The sequence below is a fragment of the Gymnoscopelus braueri genome, assembly GCF_963280865.1.
Source record: "Gymnoscopelus braueri genome assembly, chromosome: 4".
Classification (NCBI taxonomy): Eukaryota; Metazoa; Chordata; class Actinopteri; order Myctophiformes; family Myctophidae; genus Gymnoscopelus; species Gymnoscopelus braueri.
This window is the reverse complement of record NC_137605.1, coordinates 28,266,723-28,291,152: the sequence shown is the minus strand read 5'-3', so window position 1 is coordinate 28,291,152 and position 24,430 is coordinate 28,266,723. Positions and strand designations below refer to the sequence as shown.

The window sequence follows — 24,430 nt, the reverse complement described above, 5'->3', positions numbered from 1 at the left end:
TCTGGATCTTACAGCATGTTTCCTTGGAAAGCACTCTTTACACATTGCAAAATTCTGAATGCTAATTTAACTCAGAGAGTGTATAAATGGAACCAGATGGACCCTTACGGGTCCATCTGGTTCCATTTTTACACTCTCTGAGTTAACTTGGCACAGAGGATTTTCCTCTGCATAAAGTGGTAGTGGAGGGAGACGAAATGAAAAAAGGCTTCTCCTCGTGTCAGTGGAGATCATGAAGGCTCTTGTGTACAAAAATGTGAACAGAAAAAGAAAGAAAATGAACAGGGGTAATGAATGGAGCCCTACTTGAATTCGTTAAAGCCCCGCAGGTGTCTTTGCGAAGAGAATCTTCAGTAATTTCACGGCCCTGTGATGAGTTTCATCATCGCCGGGTAAACATCCTCGCTCTGTAATGGCATAATGAAGAGGGGGGGGGGGGGTCTATGACGTGAGGTGTTGGTGGTGAAGCTATCCCACGGTGGAGGCTACATGTCGGCATCCCCGTCGTAGGCAAGAGTCAGAGGTTTTAGTCGGTTGCTTTGCTGTCTCTGTCTCTGAGGTCTCTTTGGCTTCTTGCTGTGAGAGACGCATAAAAACATAGTGTCAGGACAAGTGCCTGGAAGTTATGGCCGTAGAGTTCATAAGACAGACAGTTAAAAACAGTGTTACAACGCCATCATAGCCTATAAACTGTTGTACTCTCTATTAAACATTAACTGTATGCAGTATTTCATAATTATGAACACTAAATTGAAACGGAGTGAATGAATGTATGGAATCTACAACAGAAAGATCTGAAAGCATTAAATATATTAGAAGTCCCTATATACCAGTTTATACGGTTAATAAAGCACCATAAATGGCATGCATTCCACCTCTATAAGATCTCTAATGCCTGATTTATACTTAATAGGCGATCTACACGCTCACGCGATACGTTGTGAGCTTGTAGATCTGCCATTTTGTTACACGACACTGCTGCGCAACAACAGTAAGTATAAAATCAGGCTTTATGGCTTTCAGTATTGGCTCAAAAACATGCAGGGTTGGTGATTGATACGGTAAGAAACAGTGTGCGTCAGCATGGTGTGGACTCTCACTTAAGAGCTACTGTATACAATGTATTGACTTGTACTACTTGTTCTACAATCCATGTCTCAATTGTCAAAAGGTTTAAAAATCCTTATTTAACTTGTCTCCTCCCCTTCATCTATATCTCCCATTCATTACTGTAATATACGTAATATATACAGTACATGTGAGAATTCTTATTCCTTCCTTCCTTCTATCTAGTTAGATGCTTTTCTGGTTGTCATGGTGAGTAGGACTTAAAGTTGTGACTACTTTAGGTAGAATATTATAGAGAAGAATTTGAATTACTTTTACTTAGCCACATACAATATTTGACAATTTCTATGTGATTATCAACCACGTCGATGCTAAATACAGCAGTAGTTGAACATTAAGCATGGTGTTAAGCACATCATTTTGATTTATATGATAGCATCTCTGTGGAAATGTATATTTATGTTAGCATAAAGCTAATGAACAATAATTATTGCTGGGTGTGGAAGTGTAAACGACTTTATGTACCCATTATTTTTAGCTGCCTGCAATCTTTGCCTACATAACCTGATTAGAAACTCAATCACATTTCTAAATTCTAGTCTAAATTAATCGGTTTCTTATTTTGGTAAAGAATTGTTCCTGTTTACAAATGTTGGTTGAACTACCCTACCCTGGACTACATGCTTAACATGTAAATATTCTTAAATTGTGGGGTGTTTCAATAGGTAATCCTAATATGATGCACATGCAGGGTATGCATGTTCTGTAATGTGTATGGAAAGAAATAATGCCAGGACATATAACAAGTTATATCAGTAATAGTAACAAAATGTGACAGATGAATAACAAGGAATGAAATGGAGAGAAATGGGAACTATTGGCCTATATCCATTTCTGACCAGAAGAGGGCAGTGTTACTATGCAAGAGACTTCTGTTCTGGTTATGACTCAGGTTTGTTTGAACTGGCTGTTAAATATCGTTGCTGTCGGGAAGAAACCTTGTAACTCCATAATATTTCAACTTTTTATGTTTTTTAGTTTTTTGGGTAAATTAATGCCCTACTTTGTCATACTACAGTGTCACACAAAAATAGCAAAAATAGCCGATCTACAAGCTCACAACGCGACTTTTTAAACACAACTTTTTTTAAAGTGAAAGTGGTTATGTGTGTCTGTGGGTTTTATATATATTGACGCAATGAAAAGTATTAACAAGAAGTAACAAGAGCTTGTGACTAAATAATAACTACATTGGATTCATTGGGACACAACTTATTTTTTTCCCATTTCCTGAAAAGTAACAGTTTTGGACATACAAAGTACTGTAGTTATAGGTAGAGATGTATTTCCAGGCACAATCATCTCTATACTGTAGATGTCATTGTCTAATAGGACAGGGCTGCATGCCACAGACAAAAGATTTGCACAGATCCAGTTGCTAGTGAAGAAAGACTGTCCAGAAGGAAAGCAAGGTATTGTTTTCATGGTGTCATGCTGCTGCATGCAACATAATAAGATATCATATAGGATATCAAGCTGGGTGAATGACACTTAACATTATGTTGCACTATTACACTGTAGTTAATGTTTTATTGCACTGCAGTCAAGGCATAGCCAATGGAATAGATTGATTAATATTATATTACACACAATTATGGATACAAAATCAATAATCCATTATATAAGTTAATAGCTGCTTCACATCTGGGGCACTTTATTTTTTCAAGACTGTATAATATTGAATTGAAGTAGTTTGATGAGAATTCTATGCAGCTATTTATTTGAACAAATCTTTAAATTGTATCTCTGTACCTGCATTAAATAGAAATAAACCAGTTACAGTGTAACAATGTGTAATTACATTATGAAAGCTACATTATAGGTCTTACAATATTAAGATATGGGGGGGGGCTTAAAATGAGCTTAATTGATATTACACATATTTTGTCTGGACAGTTTACTTGATATGTGAACAGACATTGTATAAAATCATTATACAGTCTTTTATTTTGAAGGCTATACGCATCATTTCAGCTTGCTCTAAAAAACAGGAATGAGTGTAGTTTAACATTTCACAGCAGGACAGGGGGTGGACTGAATCTGGACTAAACAGGAATGAGTCTAGTTTAACAGTTCACAGCAGGACAGGGACCAGACTGAATCTGGACTAAACAGGCACTCTACCAGTGCAGTCTAGAAGCATAACTAAAGCCTGATTTATACTTAGTTGCGCGCCAGTGTTGCACACCTAAAACACCTTGTAGATCTACAAGCTTGCATCTCAGCCCAACGCACTGTTAGCTTGTAGATCTGCTATTGTCAGTGCACAGCACGATGCGCAACTAAGTATAAACCACCCTGGGCAGCTTCAGCAAGACCTCACCTGCACCAGCATATTCACTTCAGCTAGTCAGGCACGACACGTGACACTGCATGGCGGAGGGGCTCACAGGAGTTACTTTTATAGTAGGGGAACCTCCACATCCTGGTTAGCCGGTGCTGCCGCTTTGGGCCAACGCTTGGCAATCAGGACATGTGTAAGTCAACTCGTGTGCATTCTGGCCCATCCAGACTATCCCATTGGCGTCAGACTCTTGGGCCTTAAGAGAGCGCCAAACCATGGCACAGTAGCTACTGCCCTCGGCAGCAGAAGAAGAGGATGGCATGAAGAAGGCAAAAAATAAATAAACAAACTTAAAACAAAAACAATGACAGGCAGATGGATGGATGTACTTGCACACAGTGGAACGGAACAGATGGAATGGTTTGATCCAAAAATAAATTGTTTGGGGTTGATGGTGGGGGGAGGAGGACGACAAATAGAGGAGAGTAAACTCACCAAGCTAGGTATATCATAGACACTACGAAAATGAGGAGCACGAAGGCTCCCGCTGCTACACCGTACACCCACATCTTCAGCTTTCCATCTGTGAAGGAGGAGGCTCGTCAGTTGGGCTGCCTGTTCACATAATATGGCACTAACAACCATTAAGGGTTCAAGCAATTCATTCTGTGAAGGAGGAAGCTCATCAGTTCTCACAGTTAAGCCCTGATTTATACTTTACCGTATGAAGGCGTCGTGCACCAAAAATAGGTGATCTACAAGCTCATAACGCATCGCACCACAATGCGTTGTGAGCTTGTAGATCGCCTATTTTCAGGGCACGACACCATTATACGACAGAGTATATAACTGAAGAATTATGGCAATAAGAACCATTAAGGGCTCAAACAATTCATTCTGTGCAAGCTGCTGAAGACGCCCACACACTGACACATTGAAGTGGTTTTTCCCCCTCCTTCTTTGAAATCTCCCTGCAATATTGATGCAAAAAAAGAAGCATCATTTGGAAGATTTAACGATTCAAGGATTACAAGATGGCGCCTGGTGTCTCTGGAAGTTCCCGCTCCTCCTGACAAATGCTGCACATTGCAGGATTTGTGACAGCCTCAATCTGCTCAGATCTCTTGGATCGTAAACGTTCCTCAAGCGTTATGTCGCTGTCATGCACCATTGATCAGAATGCACTGCGCAGATGCCTATTGAAATGTTAATATGCCAGCAGCAGCTTCAGATTAGGGCACATACGTAGATATACTGTACATGCATCTGAATAGCGTAGTAGTGGTTTTTTTTCCAGCTGCATCCAGCACAACATTACTGGCTTTGATGTGTCAACTTTTTTTTTCTCATGCACTTGCAATTACAGGGACCAATTTAGACCTAGAACACAAGGTGACAGCAATTAAGTACCTGGTAGAATGTCTCTATAAAATTATTCTAATATTTACACCACTTTTATTAATTAACCACTTAAACCCTCTAGACTTAGTAAATTGGGCCCGGGTTGGCTCCGTACTTGGACCACTTTTCTCCCTCTACACCAAATCTCTTGGCCTGAATTAGCCGATCTACAAGCTCACACCAAATTGCATTGTGAGCTTGTAGATCAGCTTCCCCCAGAATATGGATGCTGGAGTGGATAAATTAAATTGATCTCTAACATAAGGCCTGACTTAATTTACGATTGTTGGTACCCCCGGAATATGGATGGTGGGGTTCAAGTGGCTCAATTAAATTGATCACTTAGCATAAGACTTAATTTATGAATGTTGGTACCCGTAATGAGTAATGAGGATTCAAATAAAACACAATCACAGTGTCTAGAGCTCTGACCTGGTCCATAGGGCTGTAGGTACCAGGTGCGTCCTGTGCGTCCAGGCTGGACGGTGCTGGGCAGGGTGGGGTTAATGGCACGAATGGTTTTCACGTCTGCTTTCTTGTCACCGGCCGTGGGGATCTCCAGGACCGGGATGGGGGCACACTGGACCAGTTGCCCGATGGGGGACAGCACCTCTGTGTAGCCCTCCTCGCACATGCATATACCAGCCTGCAGAGGGCAGTGGAGAGTTACATTTGAAACGAGGAACGGTTAAACGTGCAGTGCTGGGTGATAAGAGAATCAATCAGTGATACTTGGCTGATTGCTAAAACACATGGTTGTTAGTTTGAATCTCAGCACCAACTGGGGAACTTGGGAGTGAATAAAGCGAATGAATAACATTCTTTCTTTTCTCAATAGTTAATGCCATTGAGCAAGCTCCAGTTCCTTCAGTGGAACTGCCCAGGGGCAAAATGTGGTTGTACAAGTTTTCTTTTCTATTATTTTCTTCTTCTTTTTATTTTATTTTATATTTTTTGCAAGTTTGTAATGCTTGCTTATCAAATTCTTCTAGGGTTATATGTTTTAAAAAACAGAGTGTAGGCTAACTAGATTAATGGAAACGAGCTATTCAGTAATTTCACTTCTGCTATATCAAAATTCAATCAACAGTTCAGTTCATACAACATACAATACAGTTACTGTCTGCAGGGAACTTCATGTTCGGTTCATGTAAATTAAGGTGAATAGGTCAAATTATGAACACTGAGGTTTGTTGTCTGGTGAAATAGTCTTATTAAAGCTAGAAAGGGGTACAACTTCCTCTAGACTTAACATGATAATCAGCCAAATGATGCCTTGATTTGTATGGATAATGATTCTACTACTTTAAAAAGTGGTTTTAAAAACTTAAGTCTGAATAACGATGGTGTTGCATTGCGGAAATAGCCAATCTACAAGCTCACAATACGTTGTGATGCGTTGTGTTGTGAACTTGTACGGTAGGTCGGCTATTTTTTCCACGCAACACCATGCCTCAAACTATACATGAATATGGTTACATTAATTTGTTACACACAGAAATAAGAGCAGCTCACCTCAGAACAGAAGGACTTGGGCATGAGACATGGAGAGTCACAGGAGCTGTTGTCCACTGAAGGGTTGATGGGGGGACATCCTCCTGACAATCACAGGTTGTTAAGGAAAGATCAAATACATTTTCTTAAATACACCCTTTGTATGACTAGCTGATTCTGCCATCTCACCTGAGTAATGTCACCCCGGCAGTCACAAATCCATCCTATTTGATTTTAAATGCACTTGCATAGTTTCTACCAAAAAGATTTGGGACTTTCATCCAAAGCAGACATACTATAAGGCACCATACTGTAGGTGAAGTGTTTACCTGTGACATTGAGTCCATCTGAGCGCTGGCACCAGGAGTTGATGCGGCTGGAGTTTGGATGCTGGCTGCTCACCCATTTGTATTCATAACACTCACCACCTATAGGAAAAGTCCACCATACAGTAACATTATGCCCAAAGCATTGTACAGTACAGTACAGTGCACACAGTGTGGCAGACACTGCGTAAAAAAACACGGAAAAAACATTTCCCATACACAGTGTACTTGATGTATTTGGGACTGTGGAAATACATTTTCACAAATTCATATTTTTCAAAGATTTTATGTCAGAATGTCAAAGCACTTCTTTGAAACGTGCTATAGTTTCAATGCTAAAGTATATGTGTCCTATGTGTTTTGTTTTATAGATAAAAGGAACATTAAGAATGATTTATGACTCTTCCGGGCAGCAGTGCTGATACATAGCTACACTCCATCCGTTCAGATGCACAGTACTAAACAAGCATGGCAGTGTGCAACAACACAGTACAAGTACAATAGATTATCACGCCATTCAATGTATAATGCCTGAAGTTGCTTAGTTACTGAGGGCTATGACTAATGCCCAGGTCATGATTTCTATCACGTACCCATTATGTAGACAGAAAGATGAGAAAACAGCAATGGTGGCCATGTTCCGCTAGGTACAGCGGCAGCTAGGTCACGCACAGTGACAGATGAGCGTGTGGTGGCACTTTAGAATCTATCGCAGGGTTGATAACAGTTATCAGCTCAAGGGGTGATATCAGTTATCTTTTTAGTGCCTTTACCACTACATTCCCACAGCACAAATGAAGGCTGTTGAAGTGATAAAAGTGCAGTACTATGTAGCACAGTAAGTGTGTATATTTGTGGATTAGTGCCGTTCAGGATGCTAGTGAAGGATTAATAAAGCAGCTGCTATGCACACTGCTTTGATAGATTATCAATATCAATGCCTCGACATAGAGCTGTCTAGTTGTTTTAATCCTCGGTAAGAGCTTTCGCTTAATGACTCATTATCAGAGCTATTATTGCTTTATCAATACCTCCCATCAGAGCAGTAAATGACCAGATTTCCTTAGGGAGCCCTGTGTAACCAATCATGGGCCCGTGCTGCTCAGCTAGCGAAAATGAACAATTTAACCTTGAACAAAAGAGAGATCTATTTTCTGTGGTGCTGGGTAACAGTATCAACACCTCAATCGATAGCGCCGCTCGCTCTCTATTGTCGTGATGGTGAGATCGTCTATGGGGCTGGGACTCATTTACCATTCTGTTCTTTATTCTCCTCTTTTTTTTTCCTCTCCCGCTCACTGTGGCGTAGCCTAGTTCTGTTTTTGCACTGCGGTGCCTTCTCACTCAGTCGCTCACTTCAGCCTCCTCTTCTCTGCTACTGTGACTGTCACATTGCCATCCTAGGCTTGTTTTTCTGAACCATTTCAAACAAATTCACTCCTTCCTCATATCCCCCCCCCCCTCTTTCTTCCTCCCTCTCATACCTCTCTCCCCTCTCATCTTCCCTCCTTCCCCTCTCTTCCTCCACCCATCTATCCGCTGCTTCTCCTCCTCTTGGCCGGGCCTGAGTGATGTTGTGAAACGAGGTCAGGCCAAATAACACTGCTCTGGGTCTAGGAGGAGCAGGGGGGCGGTTGCTCTGCAGACTGAGCCTATGGCCATGTGATGAGCTTCAGTGTTGGTGATTCACGGCAGCATCTTCATTGTGATGTCTGATTAACACAGGTACATGTGGCTACACGGACCGGTACAGTAGATGAGAGCTTTAGGGTGCGTGTGAAATGGGGCTGTTCCACTGTGCTGAAAATTTAACTCAAGAAATCCCTTTCATGGAGTGCCACTTCACTTGGTTGTGTGACAGAAAACACAGAGACAGCAAAATTCTCTGCCAGTCTTTTTTTTCTCCTTACCTAGTTTTGGGCATGCCATGTTGCCTTTACCAGTTTATACAGCACCAGTTTTCGGCCAGGTAGTTTAGACGAAGCCAATGTTGTTCCGTTTGCCAATGTTAGAAGCGAAGCGGACAGCTTTTTAAAAACCACACACTTACCAGAACAGGGCTGAGACTCCCAGGCCTGATCGGGACACAGCTGCAGGTTTTCTGGTTCCTGGGCCATGACGGCTCGCGAGCGCACCCGGGCTGAGGCAAAGTCCACACCAGCACCCTTGACACATATGCTCACACATGGGCTCCAGTCTGACCACTCCATCAAGTAGCATTCTCCTGTCGGGGGGAGAGGAGGGGGGGGGAGACATTTTGTGTCAATTTTCTGGGGTACACTGCTCCACTGAAGCTGCACAATGGCCAGAAGTACAAAACTGCAGTTCAGAGCTTGACATTGCAGAACCGTTGCACTAGGCACTTTAGCAATGCCGGGGCACTCTTTGTTGCTTGGTAAAAAAGCATGCATGCTCAGCAAACCTTATGGGGATGCATACAATTTGTATTACATTTCACACAACATATGTGATGGGAGAATCGCATTGAGGGCCTTACAGTACTGTAGGTGGGGAAAAGCGGTTTTAGTGAGAAAGGGTTGTAATGCCATGGGTTACAGCTGGTCACAGCTGGAAGCTACGGCTTACTGGACAGAGGGGGAAATGTGTGAATAGTGTGTGTTTGGGTTAAAGTGAGCATGTGTGCATACAACCTGCCAAAATTCCCAGGCTGTCCTCCTCCTTCCCCATCTCACAGAAAGTAGTGTGCACTTTTACACTTGCTGTATAGCAAAATGCTTTAATATTTTCTTATCTATGGGAGTTTAATTCCAAATGATAAAAAATACTTATTGCTTGTAAAAAATATTGCAAAAATGAAAAACAAATTATAGTGTGTATTAGGTCATTAATTCCACGGTTGACATAATGGAAAATTTGTACTATATCACACTTTGGATATAATGAATGATGAACAAATGTTTAATTCATTTTCTTCTTTTTTGTATACAAACTAATTTGTGAAGAATTTGTGTCCCAGGATCAACAGCACTCAATGGCATTGCATTCTTCATGGACTATTCAAATGATAAAAAATAATATGCATTGACGTTACTACTGTGCTTAAAATTCAGGACAATTATTTCTGTCTATTTACCAGATCATGCTCAGTTAAATCCTATCAACTGGTTCCATGGTCTCCCTGAACACTGGGCTGGGTTTTGCAATCTGTAGTTTCACACTCGGCTCACTTTAATTCACAATATTAACAATGCTGAGAAAAAATGCACACAGTCTTCATCTGCTTCTGTTCAGCCATTATACAACTAAATTATGTATGCTACTGTGGAACCATGTCTATGATAAAGTATCATTGGCTGGTAATGCAGAAAAAAGCAAAAGCAAAAGCAAAAACAACAACATATAAATCTATTAAAAAAATGTATTACTTAAACATAATATATCACCCAAATAGTAAAGAGTACACAAATTATACAAAATGTCTGGCCCGTATTGTTTGGCACCAAGTTGCAACGTATTTTGCGATGTCTTAAAAGTGTGTTTCTGACCCGTCTACTCCCCTTATCTACATCTTCCTTTTATGACTATATTTAAGAATTTAAATAAATGAGGGGCCAACTTCATACACGTTATTCATCCCCAAAAACTGGGTTGGTCACCCACGCATAAAAGACAGATCACATAATTCATTACACACAAACATAAGCAGTGCTGAGCAGCCAAACCAAGGCCAAGAAAAGATCCACAGCAATGCCCCTGCAGTACGCCAGCAAAGAAGAATGGACACAATAACGCAAATACAGAGCCAACGGGTCAACCTAGAGGTGTGCATAGTGAAACCTGTTTTGCACCCTCTGGAGGACAAAATGTGCAGACAAAATGACATACATACATACATACTGTACTTAAAGAGATAAAAAAAACATCAAACAACCTCAATCCAATTGCTTTGCATTGCTTCATGGCCCAATTAATGACAACCTAAACATTCAATACAGATATCATGGAGATATTGTACATTTAATATCACATGTTGGTCAACTTTACAGCTGAACGCACAAATGACTTTACGGACATTTTTAAGCGTCGACTGAACATACTTATTTTCTATTCCATATGGAAAGTGGTGTAAAACTTCACCCTGGTTCTTTACTCCGTGACTTTCTAAGGGGTCAGATCTCATGCTGATTATACAACCTGCCTTTTTAATTAGTTTATCGATCATTGCCTGTAATTCTGCTTTCCCAGCATTCCACGGCATAAAATAGAAAACCGGCCAAAATTGTTTGATGGAAGACATTTAAGAGTTTCCTACTGACATCAAAGGACTTCCAGTTCCAAGTCAATATCAACATGACTGGTAAGTTTATTTTATGGAAAGACCACTGCACACTTATTTTGTATGCGCAGAGTAAAATAGATGAAATAGCCAAACACGAGTGTTCATGGAATATGATGAGACACGCAGAAGCTGTTTCCACTGGGACCACTCATTACCCAGGCCAAGGAGGGTGCATGACTGCTGCAGTAGTAAAGGAAAACAAACTAGCATGCATGGATGCCTTCTATTCTAAAGATTCAGCCAGCTGGTAAATTAGTGAAAGGAGCCAGTGGATAAAGGACTGTAAAATATATATTTATTGATCGACTGTACTGTACATTATATTCATTCAGAGACCCATTCCACAATTTTGTTTTGTTTTTACTCTTTCCTGTACCTCTCTTGTGTTTCACCCTTGCTGCTGTTCGTGCTAAGACACCTGAATTTCCCTCCGGTGATCAATAAATATCTTATACTGTACTGTACACACACACCTCAGTCTTATGCAGTCATATTGTTTTTGTAGGTTCAAGCTCTATAAAAGTAGTCTTTTTAAATATTATTTAGGTCAAGGCTCAAATAAGCCCACTGTGTTTTCTGCATCACCCTGCACTGTACAGTATATTACAGTACTGCATGTCTTTCTTTTGTTTTATTATCCATAGTTTCCATTCCACATCAGAAACATGGACCTCTATGGAGGCCTCCTGCGGCTCATGGACAAAAGGTGAAAGAGAGAAGGATGAGGCTGGCAGGGCACTGTGTCAGGCACCTGGAAATGGTACCAAACAAAGCTGACAGTGTGGGAGCCAACCCAAGGCGCAGCTATAGGAGGGGAAAGACACGCACCACCTACGTAGACACACTGCAGCGTGACAGCGGAGCTTGCAACACTGCAGAGTACAAGACCCTGTTGCTAGACAGGAATGGGTGGAGGGCGGCGATCCAGGAGTTCCCGAGTTGGTATTGGCTAGTCCACACTCTCGCATCGCATGTTCTAATTCATTGTTGTGTATTTTAACTAATTAAAATCATTTTAGATTTTAGCGTTGGCTATTCAAAAATAGCAAATATACAAGCTCGCAGTGAGGCACTTCGTGCCGCGCTGCGAGCTTGTACATCTGCTATTTTTAATATGTTTTTAAAAAATCTTGAAAGTGTTTGAACATTTTTGTTTAGGAGGCGTTCGTTGAATTGGCCTCAGGTCTTAATGGGTTGTGCAAAAAAAAAGAAATACTATTAAAACTGAAAAGTGCAAAGGGCATCAGTTGATAAAACAACACGTACTGTACAGAAACACATCACATGACCAGTGGCTAAGAGTCCACCAACTACTGTACCTGGGCAGGGCAGAATGCAGCTCTCTTTCAGTGTGATCTGCTTGTCTCCGTTGACCACCATCTCTAGGTTGCCACACAGCTCCTCATCCACCAGGCTGCCCTCACCCTCTCCGGAGCCGTCTGACACGAAGCAGGACAGGTTCCTGTAGCGCTGGCCATGTCCACACACTACGTTCTGGGACAAGCGACACAGCAGAGGCGAGTGTTGAATTATAAACACTGACCAGGTACAGGAAACATTTGAACTTGACAATACATTTGTATAATTATGCAGTGAACCACATCAGCCCTAGCATCCCTATTCTGGGAAAATAGCTCATCTACAAGTTTGCGACGCATTGTGAGCTTGTAGATTGGCTATTTTTGGATAAGGTATTTGGTGTAGAGGGAAGAAAGGAGGAGGCCAAGTATAGAACCTTGGGGGACTCCGGTCAACAAAGTATATAGAGGTTAAGTGGTTAAAACTCAGAAAGTAAATGAAATAAGCATGGATGCCTTCTAAAAATTGATGAAATTTGGATTTACAAATTGAGGGCCACCATGTTTCCAGGGTTTCTTTTGCCTGTAAGGCATCTGCAATTTCATACCTTGACAAAATAGTACCCATATTGTACCTCCACTCTGCACTCGGACCAGGGGCTGTACTGCCAACGGTAGCAGGGCCTGACAGGACAGGGTTTCCACTGCTCCATCTGAGTAGGACAGGGACGTCCGTCCCCCTGAGAAGCTTGCACCACCGACCTCTGCCTCCACATCCTCCCTGGACCAAACAGACAGGATGTGACAGGGAGAGAGGTGTTAGCCTTGTGTTTGCCTGGCATGATAGATGATGTGCTTGACTTAAACAAAGCAGGGTTTTCCAAAATAGCCTGCATACAGTACTGCTCTGTCCCAGAGCCATATTGATTTGTTCTTGGTGTGCAGGAGTGAAATGGCTTCTCTGCTTTGCCAAGAGGCCTGAAACCATCAAACATGAACCATTCTGTTCTAAAACTATCACAGCACAAAATGAACAAAAAAACAAACAACCAAAACAAAACTCTTATCTGATTCCCTGTGATTTAATGATACCACTGCAAAGGGTTCCACATGAGCCTATGGGTAAGGTGACCATATGTCCCGCTTTGTGCGGGACAGTCCCGCATTTCAGTGACTTTTCAAGCGTCCCGCAAATTGAGACGCTGTCCCGCATTCTGATCGATAGGCTCCAGTTTTCAAATGTGCGTTTAAAATCTTGGTTTTATCAACTAACTGGCTGTGAGCAGCGGAGCAGTGGAGCCTGTCATCAGGAGGCGGGCGAGCGTGTGTGTGTGTGTGTGTGTGTGTGTGTGTGTGTGTGTGTGTGTGTGTGTGTGTGTGTGTGTGTGTGTGTGTGTGTGTGTGTGTGTGTGTGTGTCTGTCGAGAAACGTAGCCCAAAACACTCGCCCCAAAACACACTCGCCACTATGTTTTTCGCCGACCGAGGCCGCCAGATATACCCGGGGCGAGTGTGTTTTGGGGCAAGTGTTTTGGACGAGGCGTTCTTGTAAACAAGCAGTGAATGAAATCACGTGTTGCCGGTGGAATACAAGTCGGAAAGAAAATAATCAGGAGCTCAACAACATAATGAGAGGATACAAGAGCGTAGTATTTTAAAACAGTGAAAGCTACCGAGGCAAAAGAAACAGAAAGTGATAGACCCCCGCCAAGACTCAAACTAGCGACCACGTTGTGAATAATTATAAACAAACAACCTCCTGGTGCTTCCAAGATGGGGGGTAGTTTGACCAAAACCGAAGGTATTGAAGAGGAGGACACGGAGAATGTTATGGTCATCAGAGATCAGAGGATTTAGCAGCTGCCATTCTGATAATGTTAGGAGCAATGGACCTGGCAACAGTGACACTACGACCAGGTAGGGGCCAACCAAGTGTTTCTAAATGGACTGCAGTCTGCACAGAACCCTATCCATCAGATCCAAAGTAGACTAGGTAAAGACCATGTATTATGCAAGTACATAATGAAGTTGACCAAAGTTTCTCAGCTGCATTATATTTGTTATTAGTGTCTGTCTATCCTCTGAAACAAAGGGGTTTATAGTGAGAACTTCAACTTGGCATCATTGTGAGCTCCTTCTTGGATGTAATTAATGTCTTCACAATCAAATCAAAGCCTCTTAGTAGGTTGTATTGTCCAGTAAATACAGATAATTGCAAATGCATTTCTGTTGTTAAGTTTTTATTTGCATAGTAGTTCTATTATAGTTAAGATAAGATTTCATACCCCCCACTTTTTGCAAAAAAAAAAGTTTTAATTGTGTTATTTTTTTTGATAATAAATCGGTGAAATCAGGCAAAAATAAGAATTAAATAACATAATCCTAACCTAACCCTAAAACCGAAATAAAGTAACCAAAAACTGGGAAAAAAAGAACACAATCCGCCCAATAACCAGAAAAGCTTCGCGCGCGAGGGGGGGCACATGCACGCACGCGCAGCGTGCGTGCATGTGCCTTATGTGCATTATTATATGATCATGATTTACTTATTTACTTATTTACTTATTTACTTATTTACTTATTTACTTATTTACTTATTTACTTATTTAATTTGTATAGTTAATTTCTCTCTGACCATTTACAATTGTATTTAATCTCCATAATCACTGCAGAAACTAACCTTAACCACAGACTAGAGCGAGATACTGCATAGGACAAGTTAATTCCCTGGCCTCGCCTGATGAATAAGCTGTCAGAAAATCAACAAACAAACTAATGTGCTTTTGTATGTTAAGTGGAGGCATGGATTCCAGAAGAAGCATTACTCGTGCAAACCAAATGAACACCTGCTCTCCATTTCTTTGCATAATTTTGTTTTATCACAAACAGAAACAGACAGGGCTTATATAACAATCACCTTGTTCAAAATGCCTGACTGCTTTCCCCCCCCCACAATTCATCCAATGACTTCTACCAAGTAAACAGAGACAAAACTCAATTTCTATGAAATGTTTGTGCTTTTGAAAATAGGTACTGTATGCGGCAGGGAGCACATGGAGCACTCACTGTTTAATTTGTGCTCTGCTGAAAATAGATTTTCAGAAGGTGTACAGTAGATTGGGCTTAAGTTCACGCTCTAACTACCTGAATGTCTTGCATTGTCAATCCCTGTACCTTCCAGTCCACAGGTCTGTGAACACTCAGACCAGGCCGACCACTCTGAGAGCTGACAGTTGACGGGACATTCCACCACACAGGAGATATTCATCTGCCACTTCTTTTCCAGATTTAACTACAGAGGAAATGGGGAATAATCCATCATCATCATATCATTTACAATTCCGGTCTCTTCAGACAAACCCATTACAGCTCTGAACCATTGAATGTGTTGGAACTCAGCGCGACATTTGAACACTACAACTCCCAGAAGCCTTTGTTCTGATAGGGGGCATGCGGTTCTAGGCAGCATCAGGCTGGTCTACTGGGATACCAGGGCTCTTTTGAAAGCTGTTCAGACGCATTGTGTAATTGTGAATAAGCCAGACGATGAAGAAGGCCATGGGTTAAATAGCTGTGGGGGAAGACTCTCTGCCACAGCCTGCCGGATACAATTACACAATATGAATGAATAAAAAGCCTGACCCAATCCACTGACAGCATTGTCTGTGTGGGAACACTTCTGAATATTTCATATTACTGCAGGCGTAATAGTACTACGAAAGCGGTAATGAGTGACGTGATTAAGTCTTTAAGGAGGTGTCTGTCAGAAAGACAAAGAGGAAAAGGGAAAGTAGTAAAGTAAAAGAAGTAAAGGGGTACAGACAGACAGAAAGTTAACTAATTCATAATAATGAACTGAAAAACGTGACACATCATGATAGTTCTTTTGAGGGGGTGACATTCAGTGACATAATTGTGAGTTTAAGTATAATTAAGTAGATAGATGCTTTATTATTTGTCCTTGCGGAAATTCATTTTTGCACCAAGCAGCCGTCAGGACACAAAAAATCCCAACACATGAATACACAATACATAGACAGATCACACATTACATTGACAATACTACACAGCGCCTCTCGTACAGAGAGGAAAATAGAATAGGCTACTAGTCATAGTTCAAGAGGCATCACATTACACATTTTATGCACAGAACTGAGATGGGGCCTGTTTGTTCAGAAGTCCTATACTTGTGGGGACAAATGATCTTGAAGCCCTAGCCTGCAACATTTGTACTTTGTACCGTCGTCCTGATGGTAAAAGGCGGTTTTGACTGGTGCGTTCTATCCCTAGCAATAGCTTTCCCCTTCCTAAGTACCCGGGTCTCATACAGTACATTGATGTCATACTCTCAAGTTGTACCCCAGCTATCTTGCTGGATACATTTATGATTTTATGGAGTTTGTTCATATTAACCAATGATAATGAGCCATACCAGGAAACAAAACAAAAAGTGAATGCACTCCCCACAAAGGATCGATGGAAGAGGACTATTACTTTTATCTACGTTATACTGTCTCAGTCTGCGCATTAAAATGCAGCCTCTGCTGACCTTTATTATAGATGGCATCAGTGTTGGAATTCCATATGTCAGCTTGGAATCAATTGTTGTGCCCAAGTAATTGTATTCCTCCACAGTTTCTACCTCATCCCTATCAATGACTATTGGCTGGTGTGAGCACTAGTCCTAAAATCTAAGATGACCTGGAAGACAGACAGACAGACAGACAGACAGACAGACAGACAGACAGACAGACAGACAGACAGACAGACAGACAGACAGACAGACAGACAGACAGACAGACAGACAGACAGACAGACAGACAGACAGACAAAAAGAAAGAGAGAAAGAGAGAAAGAGAGAAAGAGAGAAAGAGAGAAAGAGAGAAAGAAAAAGAACCAGGACTTACTTCCTCACAGAACTTGATGTCAACAGACTTGCCATCACTGCGAACACAGTCCAGCATCCTGGTCTTCACACCATTCCCACACACAGCATTGGGGCTCAGCTGACACGTACTCCAGTCTGAGAGGAAACACAACACGGTGACATTGTTGGCATTCCGGTGACACTAGTCCCACTATTGCCCACAAATCTGAGCAATCAGCAGTAACAGCTGACAAGTTCAGAGTCACCGTGCCCAGGCCATTGAACAAGCTTTGTAGCCTCCTACAGTACGTGCTCAGCTGACATGTACTCCCAAACAGTCAATGTTTACGGGCCAGCAAATAAAGGCAAGCCAGTCTGCCGTTATGGTTGTTAGCTTCACAACAGTGCCAATTCTTACTTCTTTGCACTTGGCTGACAGCAGTGACAGCTAAATTGTCCCACCAAAACCCCCACTGCAATGTGTTTGAATATCTACTGTATGATGCTATTTCATGCTACGTGGCTTATGATCCCGAAAGAAAATTGGACCACATCTGATTTCTCTCTACTCTACTGGATATCCCCGGGGAGGGAGACATTAGCATCAAATATAACAACTATCCCCACTTTTTCTCATTATACTCCATCAAGAATGTTATTTTATCAGCTGCAGTAGCCCCCTTTCCCTGACTGTAAGGATTTCCATTTCTTAAAACTTCATTTTCATTTCACTGTCATTTAGCTAATGCTGTTATTCACAACCAGTGCAGCTACATAGTAATCTTGAATTCTGCCAACATTATGAGCAGTGAATAGTAAGTGTTAATGAACAGTACCGAGGCAACAGATGTAATAAATATTCTAGACAGCTCATAATGCTATATAAAGTGACTGATAATAAAGAAGAAAAGGCAATTTTGTGAATATACAGTATATCCCACAGTTTTGATTATCAGAATTCATGCTTAATATCTTATTATCAGGCATATGTCGATATGTGATAAATTATCAGTGGCAACAATATATGAAGCAGTATATATTGATAGAATTTTGCTACCTCTACTGTAATTGTTTCTGTACAGTATGTGTGCTGCTGTTGAACTATGTCAAATTACCACATAATCATAGATCTTGTGCATAGATCTTAAAATGTAAGTTTAATAGATTACAAGTGCACATTTAAAGGGTTGATAATGATTTATGAGTTGAAAATGACAGTGGGCTTGACTCTAGCTGATGACCACTATGCGTCACACACCTGCAAATATTAGTCACTTACTATACTGTATGTGTTTACTTACAATAAAAAAGTGTGCATCGTCTTAAAATAGCATCTAGCTTACATTATGTCAGTATCATGATTACTTTGTCAGAAAAGAGGCCAATGCAGTTTTACATCAGCTCCCTTGACTCCCCCTAGTCTGTTTCCTATCATTATCATAACAGTACTGTCTGTGTCAGGGGGGGCTAATTTAGACTTTGTTGGATGATCACGTCCCGACCTGACCCATTTTCCAGTTGAAAATCAGTTATTTTTGTCGAGTGACATTGTATAAATTAGGTGTTACGGTGCCTTTGGCCAACAAAGCAAGCTTTATCAGTCCTATTCCAGTCTTCTCCTCTGAAAGTGGAGGAGGGTGTGACATCACTGTCAGCACGTCAAGTATTTTACAAGAAACATCGACAGAATATATCAACCTTCAGAGGCAGCATCATGCCAGCTTTGCTGTGCGGTGAGCTTAGTGTGTGTGTGTGTGTGTATGTGTGTGTGTGTGTGTGTGGGTGCTAGTCATAGCACACCATTTCAAATCCAAGGCACTTGGGTACCAAAGTCCTTATATAAATACATATACTGTGTGCGCTGTTGTTAAAAAATACAAAAATGCTATTATACAGTAGTGCTGGGGTATCACTCATGGAGCCTGCTATCCTCTGACAAAGATGAGTGGCTGTTTTTAGCTGCAGTGAGCTCGTTTCAGAGCTCAACTCGGAGCTGGGAGCTCTGTCTCCTCCTGTAGGGGAGCTTTGTGAAGCTCTGGGGAGCGTAACAGGGAGACTGCATTGAGGAAGACAAGCGGTAACAGAGTAGCCGAAAGTGAGAGAACAAGGGAAAATGAGAGGAATGGCTCAGCTCAGCCAAGATGGTCTCAGCCAAAATGAAAAACAGACCCTCTTCCCTATAATAATCTGTGCTCGTATTTTATGTACGTATGCCCTGGAAAGCCTGCGTGCCACTGGGATCCCAGAAGTGGAGATTAGCTGCCAAGTCTCGCAACGTAATGACAGAGACAAAAACAAAGACAGAGGAAAACAAGTGAAATTGAGAAAAGGGATCGGCATTGAAGATCAGATGACAAATATTGATAGAATTTAATTCTGACAATCAACCTAAATTTGGAAATAAAGCACTGCCAATTTACACATTTTTTAAAGACAATTTTAACTGCATTTGGAACAGATTTGTAGTCAGAATGAAGATCTATAAGCATGGCTATATTTTGTATAGGTTAATGAGGGATTGTAAGGATTATATCCCCAAAACAGGACTCCCAGACTAAATCAGCCTTTTATGCAATTTCATGAAGAAATCTGTTATTCAGTACCATGTCCTTTACCTGTGATATTGTAGAAGTAGTTGAAACAGTTTAGATTCAGGCTACAGGGCTCTTTGTCACTGGTGTCAGGACACTCTCTCCCCACACCAGGCGACCGGAGTGCATAAGCCGTCCGCACTCGACTGATGCTTCTGGTGCAGGGCTGAAACAGGAGATGCAATTTCTATTAACCATTTAGAAGGTTTTCAACATGAGAGAGGGATGCGGGGTGTATATTCTTATGAAAGCATAAATGATCCAGTGAGCAAGCCATGTTGCAGCAAGTGATAGGAACTGAGAGCAGACAGATCCTCAAACTGGAACTAATCCTTTTTCAACCCAGAACTCCTGCCAATATGATGTCCAAATTTACTGAACAATAAAGTCCATTCAACTGGGTGAATTTGCCTGCTCTGTGATAATTTCCCAGCTTATTACTACATAAATAATTGGATTACTGTAGGACACTCTGATGTTCGGCCATTCCCTGGACTGGGATCTACCAGAGGGAGTCGTGTTCTAATGCTACAGTATCCACGGTTTAGAAACTCCTTTTTCTGTTGGCATTCCCAGAATAAAAAAATCTTTGGATTTTTTCAACAGGAAATGACAGCACGGCTTTTTTCAACTGGAATGGTATACCCGCAGTTCTTACACAGCCATTGGCCACAGTGGGGATAGTGAGGGAGAAATGACAGTCTTTAAAATAACTCCATTGCTGGAGTGATGAATAAAACATGTGTGCAGTCCCACTGGTGCCCGCTGTGGACTCCATGTCGAGATTGGAATTGTGGGAAGTCGTGTGTCAGGCACTCAGAGAGAATGGGTGTGATTAACTATAGCCTGAGTTCTGATGTGAGAACAGTGGGTGAAGTCAAAGCCGTTAAATTTTGCCTTTAGCACAAGCCAGTGTTGTCAGAGGTACTGTAGCAGAAGTTGAACTGAATGTTCTGCTGTCTCTTATGCTTAAATTATACTTGGTTGCGCACCGGTGTCACCCCCCAAAAATAGCAGATCTACAAGCTCACAACACATCGCAAGCTTTCACACAACCAATTATACAAACATACAGTATCAGGCTTTATGTATAGTATAATTTTATACATGGTAGAGCCTAAGGGTCCATGTGTGGCTACTGTGATGGGTTGGTATGTGATTGCCAAAACTATATTCTTGAAATTCAACTTCATTTGTATTAGATTATTATTATAGACCTTTATTTAACCAAGATTACAAATCGCCTTTTCAAGGAAGCCCTGGCCAAGATAGTATCAATTACAGTGTTGCAAACAACATGAAATAAAACGTTAAAAGTACAATACAGTAGAAACTCTGAGAATCCAATGCCTAAAAGACAGAAAAAAGGAAACAATCTAGCCAAGGAAGCAATTACAAATTCCAATTGAATCTGCCGCCAAACCCTTCACTATAATTTTGAAAGTCCTAATCGGGATCAGGAAGTCCTCCTCTAGCTGCACATCTGTCTACAAGTGGTCCCAGGGTGCAGGAGCAGCAAGCTTAAAAGCCTGTTCAGTACCAACATTAAGGACAGACAGGAATATACTGTCAATACTTACTAGTTAATGTGTGAGAGATTTCCACAAAGAAGTGTGTGTATTCCGCAAATGTGACTTTCAAATCCTATTTGTGAGTTCTTGGATTTTCTATCATAAATCGTCTAGCTCCTCTGCTCAATACCCAGTTGCTGGGTAATATAAGTGATTTACTGTGATTTTTATACCGCACTACAGTTCGTATATCTCTTTTATATCTCCGCTGTGGGCGAGAAATAACCTGCTGGGAAAGATTCACACACTACACAGTACAACACAATACAGTCTCACTATCCTTTGAATTCGTTTGGCCTCAGAGAAAATAACTTTGATGAGATATAGACGTCCGGGATTAATCTCCATGGGGCTTATGGTGAATTCTCACAGCTCCATTTGTTAAGAGATTAACTTCTTTTGCGCGACTGTCTTCTGGCTGTTCTGTGTGTGCTTTCATCCAGTGTGTCAGCTCTTACCCGGCTGCAGCGGCTCCAGGGGCCCCAGTCGTTGAGGACACAGTCCTCGGGGCAGGGCAGTCGGCTCTCCCTGGCCCCTAGAGGCATCTCCTCTGGGTCACACAGGTAGTCCTCCACTGGGTCTGATGGCCCGTCGATGGTGTTTAGCATGCACCTGTGGGATAGGCCCAAAGATACGAGGGGGTTTAGTATGCACCTGTGGGATTGGTCCGGGGATACGATGGTGTTTAGCATGCACCTGTGGGATTGGCCCAAAGATACGATGGTGTTTTAGCATGAACCTGAGAGAACGGCCCAGAGATATGCTGAGGTTGATCTTATTTGACCTATATGCAATGGAATGATGAACAACACTGTCATTCTGTCAAGGGACAGTACAAGGGTCACCTTTTCATCTCTAACTGGGCTTCAGGGAGGTGGTGAGGATTCGTGACCAACAAAATGTGAAACTTAATGTATTTAATATGTGGCCTTGATTCACAATGATGTATAGCCTATTTCAGTGATTCTCACCATTTTTCATTTCAAGGACCCCCAATTTGGAGTACTGTACAATGTACATGCTAGAGTATACAGTATGTGTGCTGTTATTCTCCATGAATGCAAGTATGTATCTGCACGTACTGGAAATTTAATGCATATGGAGGGGAAAGAAATGCTAAGAAGGTTCTATCATTTTCAATCAATTCCTACCTGACTTTTCTGGTCTGGACCCCCTCACCGCAGTTCTCTTTCAGGTCCACATTGCTAACCTTCCAAACGCTCCATGGCTCTGCCACCCAGATGTACTGATTGCAGTCACTCTGACACGGTACGACTTCATACACCTGTGATTATGCAAAGGATTGGAACAATACAATACACATGTATCTACATGAGGAAGGTGTTCTAGTGCTTCAATTCTGTTGGTAATGCCACTGCCCTTTTTTTCCACTTTGGGTAGATGGTGGCAATGTGTCCATCAATCTACTGTACTGTATGTCAGGGACCCACTGACATGGATGACATTCAACATGTGAGACTACATTATAAATGAAAGAAGTAAGAGGCTCTTACCTGAGCCTGTAGCAATAAGTCATATCCAGTGGGCGTTGGGGAGGAGATTAAAAACAGACACAGTTGGATTAATGAATGTATGCCCGGTGCATACAGTAGAGTGCAGTACATTTGATTAATGCGGCAGTTTAAAGGACATAATCAGAAAATCCCCCAGCACAAATACCTGCATGAACGTAGAAACTGTGCACCAAACATCAACACAACACAACCTTAATCTGCATCTGTTGATATTCACATAGGCCAAGAAGCATTTAATTTTCTTGCAAATCAACGCAACCTCAACGAATCAGCCAGCATGAAGCCAAGGCATTAATATGGTAGATGAGTTCCATTTATAGGAACCATCTCTTTCTCACTGCCTCTGCTCAGCAAAAACGGTTGCCGCAATAATGAGAGGAAGGTAATGGAAAGCCTTGCGGACTCAAGCTTATTATTCATTGAGATTTCATTTGCTCCCTCTTATTTCTCTCCCCTCTGCAGTGTCTTATAAGTATTGCTTGTCTTCGAGTTGTCATAATCCAAAACACATTGCAGCGCAGTTCATAAACACTCACTAGGAGACAATGGCAAACTGAAAAAATAGCTGAGGTTTCAAGCTTCCATTCATCCAGCACCATATAGCAATCTGTTTTAACCATCATTCTGGAACTGGACATTACCTGGTTGATATGGTCCAGTTTTGGACATGGTCTACCACCGTTGTAGGGTTTCTCTCTAAGCCACTTGGAGCGAACCTTGACCCCACTGCCACAGGACTTGCTGCAGCGTGACCAGTTGGACCACTCGCTGAGCTTACAGTCTGAGGGACAAGCCAGGATGCATGCCTCTTCAAGGTAGCCTGTGTGGAGGAAGGAAAACCATTAAAGACTTAGGTCAAACATGTCTGAGCTTACAGTTTGATGGAAAGGGGAGGATGCATACCTCCTCAATGTAGCCTGTGTGGAAGAAGTAGAACCATTAAAGACTACTAGAGTCAAACATGTCTTCAGAGCAATTCCAGAGCACTGCCTAATAACTACACGAACAGGCAAAAGTGTGACCCAAATGGCCATACTTCCCACTGCGAGTATTACATAAGAGCAAAGCTGTGTGGTAGGTAGCTGTGTGAATATGGTCATTGGTCAATGCACACACAGGATAAAAGAACAATTATGGCATTAGATAAATTATGGCATTTACAGTACTGTGCCATTTACAGTACCACAGAAATTCAGACCCCGCATTCTAATCTTGCATGCCTCCAAAATTCCTCTGTCCTCCACGGTTGAGAATGACTGCTTTAGAAGAGAGCATGAAAGACCATGGCTGCATTGTTTTGCAAGTACAGCATTGAAAGAAAAAACTGAAACCATTCAAGTATTATAAAAGTGGAAAAATACACTTCAGTAGTTTGTGCTGGCAGCAAGCTTTAGCATTTCAATCAATTATTTTCAAACGTTTTTCCTATTTCATCCCTTGAATTATCTCCACCTGGCCGAGGGCAATGGGGGAGATTATGTTTTTGTCCCTGTTTGTTTGTCTCTGTCTGTCTGTCTGTCTGTCTGTCTGTCTGGGGTAATCTCACAAACCACTTGACCAATCAGTGACACATTCTTTGTGCCGGCTGTCAGTAGGCCAAAGACGTACAGTAGTGCCACACATTTATCACATATGT

At 41.7% G+C, this 24,430-nt stretch overlaps 1 protein-coding gene across 1 annotated transcript in view; it reads right to left on the bottom strand.

Moving 5' to 3' along the window:
- Nucleotides 1-185: 185 nt before the first annotated feature.
- thsd7ab (thrombospondin, type I, domain containing 7Ab) overlaps nt 186-24,430 on the bottom strand; it is a 135,174-nt gene continuing 110,929 nt past the window's right edge. Inside the window, exons 16-29 of the mRNA XM_080427003.1 lie at nt 23,436-23,614; nt 22,411-22,544; nt 21,718-21,871; nt 19,713-19,854; nt 17,138-17,253; nt 15,405-15,522; nt 12,867-13,012; nt 12,253-12,427; nt 8,684-8,857; nt 6,637-6,735; nt 6,329-6,411; nt 5,246-5,459; nt 3,908-3,995; nt 186-576 (exon numbers count right to left, since the gene is read on the bottom strand). Coding sequence (XP_080283129.1) covers nt 486-576; nt 3,908-3,995; nt 5,246-5,459; nt 6,329-6,411; nt 6,637-6,735; nt 8,684-8,857; nt 12,253-12,427; nt 12,867-13,012; nt 15,405-15,522; nt 17,138-17,253; nt 19,713-19,854; nt 21,718-21,871; nt 22,411-22,544; nt 23,436-23,614 — 1,913 coding nt within the window. The 3' untranslated portion in view covers nt 186-485. The remainder of the gene's footprint in view (nt 577-3,907; nt 3,996-5,245; nt 5,460-6,328; nt 6,412-6,636; nt 6,736-8,683; nt 8,858-12,252; nt 12,428-12,866; nt 13,013-15,404; nt 15,523-17,137; nt 17,254-19,712; nt 19,855-21,717; nt 21,872-22,410; nt 22,545-23,435; nt 23,615-24,430) is intronic.